General features: G+C 41.4%; 1 protein-coding gene across 7 annotated transcripts in view; it reads left to right on the top strand.

Annotated features, from left to right (window-relative positions):
• Positions 1–309: 309 nt before the first annotated feature.
• The window catches only part of LOC107754020 (ELAV-like protein 3), a 14,113-nt gene continuing 3,863 nt past the window's right edge, over positions 310–10,559 (top strand). For 4 of the 7 annotated variants that reach the window (XM_016570326.1, XM_016570323.1, XM_016570321.1 and 1 more), the window contains exons 1-4: positions 311–751; positions 6,269–6,485; positions 6,573–6,676; positions 10,244–10,397. In XM_016570326.1, the coding sequence (XP_016425812.1) occupies positions 743–751; positions 6,269–6,485; positions 6,573–6,676; positions 10,244–10,397 (484 nt within the window). In that variant the 5' untranslated portion in view covers positions 311–742. Of the gene's footprint in view, positions 752–6,268; positions 6,486–6,572; positions 6,677–10,243; positions 10,398–10,559 lie in introns of all 7 variants that reach the window. The other 3 variants (XM_016570324.1, XM_016570322.1, XM_016570320.1) reach the window with 1 other exon arrangement.

Raw genomic sequence — 10,559 nt, 5'->3', positions numbered from 1 at the left:
CCACAAGGTCACCCAAGGCCGATGCGGATGTATGTGAGTTCCAGTGACCTGTGGTCTCCAGCGCGCACATAAACAGACTAAAATAAACACATCCTCTTGTGGGAATGACATCCCCCTCACACCTCATCAGCTAAAGCGTACATTTCCATAAGCCTACATGCTCTGCAACCATCTCCTCCAACTTCACCCATTGGAGACTCGCACCTATGAAAGTGCCAACGACATAACAGAGATACACCGAGCGCGCTCCCTCAGGTCAAGGCCCTGTGGGGGTCTGTGCAGCCCTCCCTGCACAATTAGCCAATCAGCAGCAAGCTCTGCCAGCCAGAAGGACACATAAAAGAAGAACATTGCAGCAGAGGCACAGAAGGAGCCTGCGAGGAGCTGGGAAATACACAACAGCAGAACCACAACACCCTCCCCTGGACACACCCTACTGGGGATCACTGCTTCTCTTTTTTTCTGAACCATCGCCCACAACACACGGAGAGAAATCTCTCTCTCATCATCGTCCTGAAGAAAACCCCCTTCTCCTCATTTTCACACTGCTGAGGAAACCTACAATCGCACGGGCTGAGCTTTCCTGCCGAAGACTGTCGTTTTTCCTTTTTCTTTTTTTTTCTTTTCGTTTGGAAACTGACATTTGTGATTCTCGAGCCACGCCACGGCGTAATATCTGCAAGACGGCCTGAAGACCTGCGAATTGAAGGACCTAGATCACTATCATCTTTGTACATCAAGAATGGTTACTGTAAGTATACCCTTTTTCGGTCTGTCTCATGAAAAACAATTAACAGCATCACCACAAAATCAATTTTAACACCCTCAAAACAGACAGCAAATATATAACATTCATCTTAAAATATAGGGTATTTAAATACAAGCTAGACAAAACATACACACAGCATTTGGTCAAACATACTGGCACATCTAATTCCGTAAACAAGATTAACGATTAGCCCAGGGTATAAGTAATGTGATACAGGCATGCATGAGCATCGCTACAGATGAGCTCGCTTGGCTCAAAACAGAATCAAAACAATGCTTTCTCCTGCCGTACGAGCCATTCGTCATAAATCGCAATACGTAATACGTAAAACCCTTCGCAACATACATTTATTTCTACATCCGCTAATTAAACGCATTCAAGCGATAATTAGCCATTGTTAACAAATAGCGCTGAGGAATTCCTCAGAAATAGCTGAGGTGCGGCGGAGGCAGAAGGGCGTAAGAAGGCACATGCCTCGCTCGGAAAGGATGCTCGAGACTGAATCTCGGAGACAAAACACGATGCCTCGGAGGCTGAGAGTCCATCGAGAGCAAAGGCAAAGAAAAGGGTCGAGTCACATTATGCACCCGTTGGTTTGGATTGAATCAGGCAGGACGAAATTCCTAAGGCTTGGGATGCTATATAAGAGACCGCGAGAGAGGAAAAGGCGAGATGTCATGTGATGTATGGGAAAGACTAAATATCACACATTTCTAGCGATATCTTAGCGAGTTGCGCTTTTTCCTTTTCCTCTCCAAAAATATAAACACACCGAGAGTGTAAATAAGCAATAGGAGGGGAATACAAAGGCCTTGAGGGAAAGCGTTTTGGGCGTGTCTTCTCTAAAAGAAGACAGCGATGCTGGCACTCGCACAGAATCACCATCTCCACGTACAATTTTCTGTGTGAAAACATTTACAGAACAGCTTATTTGAATACAAACAGGTATTTGAAACGGACCCACGGGTGACTGTTTAAAATGTTAAGATTAAATAATGACGTTAAATTCTTCAGGCCTGCTCTACATGACGCGTAGTATTGTCAGGATGACCGTCTTTGTTTCTTGTCCGAAAGAGGTGATAATACTAAACGCTGGATTCGTTATAATGGCGACTCGTTTAGTAATAATTAATTTTAACACTCTTTGAAAATTACACTAAACCTTTGGCAGCCACACGACATTTTGCGTTTGAGGTTAGAGCCCTCTGGTCCTGACAAATATATTTATTTATTCGTCTGCTGTGAAGGACAACCTGCCTTGTTTTAGACTGACCTCAAACAAAAGGCGATACGAAACGACGCGCTTCTCTTTCATTTTAAGTCTCAATCGATGGTGTGATGATGAATGAATGACGGGCCCTTCCTTCGGCGTGTTGTTCCGCAGTCCTCCGTGAGCACGAGCCTCTACCGCAGTGCCAAGCTCATAAAACCGTTGAGTCAGATAACCTTCTCCAGGCGCGAATACGCAATTCAAGGACAAGGACATCACAACGATACACAGCACAACACAACCGTCTGAACACACGAGCTCGTCGTTAATTGTTAATAAAGAGGTTTGTCAATTAAAGAATAAGACGGCGTTAAAAAAAAAAAAAAAAAACGTTTGACAGTAACTTTGTATACGGTCAGGCCGTTGCGCACGTTATAGGATCACCAGGCCTCGTCTATTGTGAATTTAAACGGTGATTATTTTGAACAGGTGCAGTACAGAAACTAATTTTACAGCTAATAATAATCAAATTATAACTGCTAAATATTACGACCAGGCCATTTAAATATGGATTTCGGTTAAGAAAAATAAACTGTCAACTACCTAGAACGGAATATTATACAGTTGTTAGATATGCAGTTGTTATATAATTAGCTAGAGGCATTTCTTCGATGACATTATTTAAATGTACATTTTTTATTATGTTTGCTATTATTGTTATTATTATTATTTTTAAATGGTCTTGTAGAATAGAGTAAAAGTGAAGACAGTTGCAATGTTCATTGTTCCCGGAGAGTCCCGCAGCCTCTGGCCTCGACACAAAGCGCTACTGTTTACATTAATATTCATAGTGCTGCCATGGTCTCTGTAGAGGAGGAACGGGTGGCTCTTTTGTTCGCTCGTGTCAATACGTTTATTCAGCAAAAAGGAGCTCGGATTTGTGAATGCCCACAGAGCACACGCGCACTTGTCCAATCAAAGGACGAGAGGATAACGAGTTCAAACGATTCGTAAACGTGTTTAATTATGAAGACAACATCAAGACCTTAATGCCCACTTGATAAAACGGAGCCCGCGGTACCAAGGATATTTTGTAGGTAGTTGTGCATGTTGAGCCACTCCCGAATTCAGCACTCTGGATAGCGACCGAACAGGAATACCGGAATAGCCTACTGCTGGCGCCTTTTTTTCTCCCGTTAAACGTTTCTGGCGTTCTTGCAGACTTATAATAATTTACATAAAATGGCAAAAAATAAATAAATAAATACTTTTTAAATAAAATAACGCTATTTGGGGAAATACAAGAGAGACTTGTTGTATTCGCGTGATAAATCAATGATCTTTCGCGCTGCAGATTTTTCACGAGTGAAATTAACCCAATTCACCGACAAAAATAAACAACAAAGAAAAGGGTTTATCCGTTCAGTTTTGACTTGTGTCCTGTTGTTTTACAGCTGCCACTGTGATCTCTTAAACTGCAGTGAGAGTGTGGCTAATGCCTTTTGTTCAGGATAATCCTGTAATCTGTTACTGAAACAGCCTATTGGCAATCCCAACATTCCCTTTTCAGTCAGGAGGCCCGTCCAGACACGTACGTTGATGAATTACAAATGATAAAATTAAAGTCTGCATTAGGCGTCAGAAATGTCACGAGCACAGATTCATTTTCCAACGTTAACAGATAATGCTGGGAATCGCTACAATGGCAGTCTGCAAATCAATGTTGACATGTTACATACAGCTACAGATTAGATCAGCCTTATGCTTTATTTGTTTACCTCGCCGGATCTTGAGCGAGACTGTGTTTATTTTAAGAAAATGGCTCCCTCACTGCACAGGGACATTAAGGAAGTGACGTGAGCCGATAGTCTTCACAGTCTGATTGCTTTTGATCTCATGCTGCTTTCAGGCCTGTTTTTTAAAAAGCATTATCTGGCATGATGCGTTTAACATAGTAAATGTATTTTAATTTATTGTAATATTTTAAAGTCATCTACATTTTTATTGAAGTCAGTCTCATCAAGAAAAAAAAATGACGGCAGCTATACCATGTGGCTTTTCTATAATACAGCTATGTTTTTACTTACATTTGTATATTGTGACATTCAACAGGACAATTTTCTAAAAAAACAAACAAACAAACAAAAAGTCTGACAATGCTTGACGGTCATTTCTGCAGACTCTAATTACAGACTCACTAAGAGGAATCTTTGCAGTCATTTATCCTTATCAGCGAGCTGGTGGGAAGGTAATAGGTTTTGCGTATGAGATGCAGGGCTCTTGTTTGCGTGTGAGTCTGGACCCTTGTGTAGGCGGTGCTGATGCAGTGCATTAAATATTAAGGGAGAACTCTCCTAGAAATAGAAAAGTACAGGCTGGGACGGGAATGTCAAATCGGCCTCTGTGGCCACATTTTGTTTCGTAAGGCCTATTTTTAATAGCGTACATTCAGGGACAGTTGATAAGGTGTGTGATGTTTAAGCAGTGCAGTGGAAGGAACTCCAGCAGTAAGCAGTCTCTCGTCTGTCTCTGTGAGTCATGTATTTTGGGATGAAGTGCTCTTCCACATCTACCTCTGCTGTGCTGGTGCCAGTATCTGGGCTGTAAGATAGTGTACGTGTCAGTCTGTGTGGCCGAAGAGCCTGTGCGTTGTGTAACTCACTACATTCATCGCTGAGGATGGGTGGCTTGCCATAGGGAGGTTTACTTCAGTTCACGAATCACATTTGCCCTGATCCTGTCACTTTGTGTCAAGACTCACTCTGTTTGTGTTAACGCGTAGACAGTGCTTGTTTGAGTAGGTTTGAGTATGATATTTCCCAGGCTATACAGGCTATGGGCTACTGCCCAAGCAAAAGATGCCATTTTATTGCCATTTGTGATCAAACAAACACTCTTTTCTTGGAAATTCCTGCTCGGGTGACAGTGAAATTGTCAGTTTTGCCTAGATCCATGTTTGCAGTGCTTTAATAACTCAGCTCTCTGAGCTTTCTCCTTGTCAGTGTCAATTTGCCTGAGATATAAATTCTGGCTGCCCCGAAAGCTTATTTTATTAATGCAAGACAAAAAGTGATTTTAACCGAGTGCTCGAACATGCACACATACATGCGAGGTTTGCTAAAAGTCAAGAAGCCAGCCAATAGCAACAGTCGTCAAGCTGCTGTTACCTGGGCAACCTGGTTAGAGGTAGGGCTCAAGGCAAGAATAAATCATTCCACTGAAGAGACAGAGCATTACAGAGAGATGAGAGTAAGAGGCAATACTGAAGGGAGAACAAAGGATCAGACTTCCCACACTACTATAAATTCTCCTGTGCAACTGAACGTAAATTTTTTAATAAAGTGCTTAATTAGATATCAGATACAATTTCAAGTATTTCCAATTACATTCCTGGAAGGATCATAAAAACAAAGCGAGATTGTAGCATATCATTCTGCCTGTTGATCGTGGGACTCCAACAAAAAGATCACGGATGCATTGTTAATTAAGTTGGTGAGACACCCTGTTCCACCCCAGGGGCCGTTCTGGGGAAAGAGTGCTTTCAGTCAAATAAGGATGACTAATACATGAACATACATTACATACGCCAATTTGTAAATTCTGGAGAGTAGCAGCCTTGGGAAAAATACAAAGAAAAAAAAAATTACAAAAGAGATAAAAAATGACAGATCGCTTATGGTACGGTGCAGAGCACTGGCTTTGAGAACTTCAGTCGTGCGTTGTGACAGAAAGGGACCGTTAAAGACTGAAGTAGCGTCTACAACCTGCATACATCTGCTCTTTGAAAATCCCCTATAGGCCAAATTAAGCATCATGCTGTGCTCCACAGCAACACGGATGATCCGAAGACCCAGACACACGCGCACACTCACGCTTTTCACATAAACAAGGTGCCAACGCCATCTTCTGATCTTTATTTGTCTGAACTGCATTTTCTTAAAAGGAAATTTTAACAAATTAGTGTTAGCATTTACGTGTACTTTCATGCCCATCCTCTTGGAGGCTTGTGATGTAACGCTGTTTGACCCTGGATAGCATAAAGGGAGCTGGGAAAGAGTGAAAGGACTGTGACATCTGCAGGGCCAGGGGCTGATGGAGCGAGTTGAAGTGAGGGAGGAGGTCAGAGGAGGAGGGGAGGTGGGATATTGTTCTCCTCCGGCCCTCTACCACTCAGACGCATTGATTTTTAACCTCTCATCCAGGATGCCAAGCATTACGCCCCTCAAATTATGCGTTTTCATCCAAACTACACCATCTTAGAGTGTAATTTGTCATTTTTCCACCTGCAGATAATTAGCACCATGGAAACTCAGGTGTCCAATGGTCCGAGCGGAACCAGCCTGCCGAACGGCCCTGTCATTAGCACTAATGGCGCCACAGACGACAGCAAAACCAACCTGATCGTCAACTACCTGCCTCAAAACATGACCCAGGAGGAGTTCAAGAGCCTTTTCGGCAGTATCGGAGAAATCGAGTCCTGCAAATTAGTCAGAGACAAGATTACAGGTAACCATGCGATTTTGTCTTGATTCGGTAACGAATATTAGCATTAAAGCACCCTTTTCCAATGCGTTCTCGTTCGTATTATTGCAGGCCAGAGTTTGGGCTATGGCTTCGTAAACTACGTGGATCCTAACGATGCCGACAAGGCCATCAACACGCTCAACGGTCTCAAACTGCAGACCAAAACAATCAAGGTAAGAGAAGCTCATGAAGCCCACGCTCTTCAATCACTCGATGGGGAGGAAGTAGAGAAATAAAGCAGAGCCCAAAACAGACGTGACAGCAGGAGGGGAGGAGAATGGGAGGGACAGGGGAGGAATTGGTGTTGGGGACAAAAGGTGCAAAAGAAAAGAGAAAGTGGAGGTCAGAAAGCAAAGGGTTGTGCACAGAGGTGATTGTGATGGAAATGTAATTAGGGAGACGCAATATGAGGCTTGGAGGTCAACACGGAGAGCCCCATCTGCCTTCAATCTTGGCTAATTAGGGCCTTCTTTGTCCCCAATTCAGCTGGGTTTTGAGGTGGGGAAAGGTCTGCCTGGGCTTCTGAAAGCGAGAGATTAAACAGTCGGTCTGCTCCTCCACCTGATCACCACACATCAAAGCCAAGGCAAGAATCAGCAGTTAAGCAGCTTCAGCAGACTTAGCGTAGGTTTGCATGTGCTTATATTGGGGATATGTATGTAAATCATATGATAGGCCAAGATGACCATGATTCATATCAGAGCAGTTTCATTCCCTAGTCTAATTTGAAACCGTAACACAGTTATTTGGTGAATAATGACTGCAGTCCATGGGCGAACATTATTGGCATAGTTATTTTAACAACACGGAGTCCGACTGTTATTGTCCTAATCGTCTTGTTTGTTCAGTGCATTCATCCAGCTTTGCCACTGTTCTCTGACATTCAACGTTCGTGTGCCCACTGCCCTCAAATCCTTAAGCTGGGCAAATGTCATATTTTCCATGTCAATAGAGCATTGTTATAAAGGTAGAGAGCCGATAGCAAGGATGGAAGGGAGGGCATGAGCGAGGGAGGGAGACGGGGCGCAGGAGCAAAGGCTAGGAAGGAGCCGAATGCCAATGACAGGATTAGGGGCCATATGGGCTGCAGGCACCATCTGTACTGTGGGAGAGACCGGGAGAGGGTTAATTATGGGGCAGCAGCCCATCCCTCCAATACATCTCCCCCCTCTAGTCTCTGCTGTACACTCACCCACTCACTGCACAATTACACCCCTACCTCAACAATACTGCTGCTTAGTCATACTGGCCTGCAAGACGCAAACACACATATGGTGGAAAAACACATAATTCTGCCAAGGTCTCATGGCGAAACATGCAATAACTTGGTTGGGCGTCGTAAAATGGCTTGAACACATTTAAAATAGACTATTGTTTATGATAAAAACAAGTTTACTTGCTTAACTTTTTTTTTTTTTTTTGCTGTAATCGCTTACATAAAGGTCATCAGATTCAAATCTTTTTTGCTGTAATCGCTTACATAAAGGTCATCAGATTCAAATATGCCAATATGTGTTGAAAAAAATGAAATGAAATGCTTTGTTATAGAGCCCATTATTGAATAAAAAGGTTACAGACAGAAATAAATTCTTTCTTCTCTATTTATAATTTATTTAAATTATATATATATATGTAAAAACTAGTAAAAAAGAGTATTGGTAAAAAGAGTATAAGGCTATATGGTGCTATAAATGTTTAGAAAAATGATAAAAAGTATGTATTGTATTATATATGCAATATAACGTTAATTACATTATATATTAAAACAATATATTAGTAAATAAGTAAAAAAAAGGACATTGGTAAAAAGACTAAAACTATATGGCAATACAAAAAAAATACAATATATATTATATTACATTATTAGTAATTAGTATTGGGGAAAAGGGTATAAGTCACTATAAATGTTAAGAAAAACAACAAAAAGTACATTATATTATATTATTATGTATATAAAGTTGATTCAATTATATATACATAAAAAGTATATTTGTGAATAAGTAATTTTTTTTTTAAAGACTAAGATTACATGGCAATATAATTTGTTTGAAAAATATATAAATATATATTATATATGCAATTTAAAGGTAAATCAATTATAGATCACAAATAAAAAATAAATTAAATAATACAAATTTAAGTTCTAGATAAAACATGCCCATGTATAAATGAGAAGTATTAATTGTATGTGTAATACTGTTGAACAGAAACAATCATACTAGAATATTCCAGGGTTTTCAGAAAGTGAGTGTGTCACATTTCCATTAGCATGAATTGGTATTGTGCTTTTTATTTGATTTGCTTTGTTTGGTTTTTTTTTCATGGGGTATTTTGTGAGGACATGTGTTGGGGAGTTGTCAGGGACGCTGGACATCTTGTAATCTGTTTACTTGATTCGCTGGTTGCCAGAGGAGCAGTTTCCCCTTGAGAGAGAACACAAAAGAGAGATGGAAGAGAAGGAGGGGCCAATCTCTTTTTCTCAAAAAACCACATGAGCACAAACTGACACCATCAATCAAAGTCAGCCCCTTTCAACCAGAAACTCATAAATATACATATTTTATGAGAAAAATCTGTTCGCATCTCAAATACAACCAAGACATCTTGGTGGGGGATTTTTAGGAAATATAGAAGGGAATATAAAAATGAGATGAATATTTGAACGTCAAAACAAATGCCTAATTGGACTTGATATTACATGACACGTCCCAAAGCGGAACAGGTTCTAAATACTGCTGTCTTGTGGAAAATCACCGGCTAGAATAACAGCCCATGATAACAAATTTTCCTCATGACTCCCTGAGGGTGTGTCACATTTCCATTAGCATGAATTGGTATTGTGCTTTTTATTTGATTTGCTTTGTTTGGTTTTTTTTTCATGGGGTATTTTGTGAGGACATGTGTTGGGGAGTTGTCAGGGACGCTGGACATCTTGTAATCTGTTTACTTGATTCGCTGGTTGCCAGAGGAGCAGTTTCCCCTTGAGAGAGAACACAAAAGAGAGATGGAAGAGAAGGAGGGGCCAATCTCTTTTTCTCAAAAAACCACATGAGCACAAACTGACACCATCAATCAAAGTCAGCCCCTTTCAACCAGAAACTCATAAATATACATATTTTATGAGAAAAATCTGTTCGCATCTCAAATACGACCAAGGCGGCTCAGTGGGGGAGTTTTAGGAAATATAGAAGGGAATATAAAAATGAGATGAATATTTGAACGTCAAAACAAATGCCTAATTGGACTTGATATTACATGACACGTCCCAAAGCGGAACAGGTTCTAAATGCTGCTGTCTTGTGGAAAATCACCCGCTAGAATAACAGCCCATGATATCAAATTTTCCTCACGACTCCCTGAGGGAGCTGGTCTCAAATCAGCGCAGGGGGTGTCGATGCGTATGGGGGGGAAGTGTGAATGTGAGAGTGGGTTCGTGTTTCTGCTGTCAGGAGCACAGTGAAGCTGACGTAGCGTTTAATAAGAGAACCGGGTTTGGTTCGAGTGAAGTGCACGTAAGAGACGTGGATTTCAAGGAAGGAGGGATGAGAGAGAGTGGGCGGATGTCTCGCCTTTGAGTGTGGCAGTGCTGTGACATATCTGCTTCGACTACACTTGAAAGTTTGCACTGCTGGGAGTTTTAGGACTGTCACAGCTGTCTTGATGCATGCTTCTTAATATTTCTATTAAAAGAAATCCTAAACTGCAGCTCGTTGTTTTGTGTGTGTGTGTGCGCGATGTAGGTGTCCTATGCCAGACCAAGCTCAGCTTCTATACGCGATGCCAACCTGTACGTGAGCGGGCTGCCCAAAACCATGAGTCAGAAAGACATGGAGCAGTTGTTTTCCCAGTATGGAAGAATCATCACCTCACGCATCCTGGTAGACCAGGTCACAGGTAAACGTTACCTCACTTCCACAAACAGTGTAGGCACCCTGGGGGAGGATTAAAAATCTAATTAAAGCTCTGGATGTGACGCAAAATAGCAACAAAAAAAAAGCAATATGCTTCACAGTCAACATGAAACCAAAATGGACCCCCCCCCCCCGCCGTTTTTTT

The sequence above is a fragment of the Sinocyclocheilus rhinocerous genome, unplaced genomic scaffold (assembly GCF_001515625.1).
Source record: "Sinocyclocheilus rhinocerous isolate Xijiao unplaced genomic scaffold, SAMN03320098_v1.1 scaffold292, whole genome shotgun sequence".
Classification (NCBI taxonomy): Eukaryota; Metazoa; Chordata; class Actinopteri; order Cypriniformes; family Cyprinidae; genus Sinocyclocheilus; species Sinocyclocheilus rhinocerous.
The sequence above is the reverse complement of the archived record's forward strand: the minus strand, read 5'-3'. Positions and strand labels throughout refer to the sequence as shown.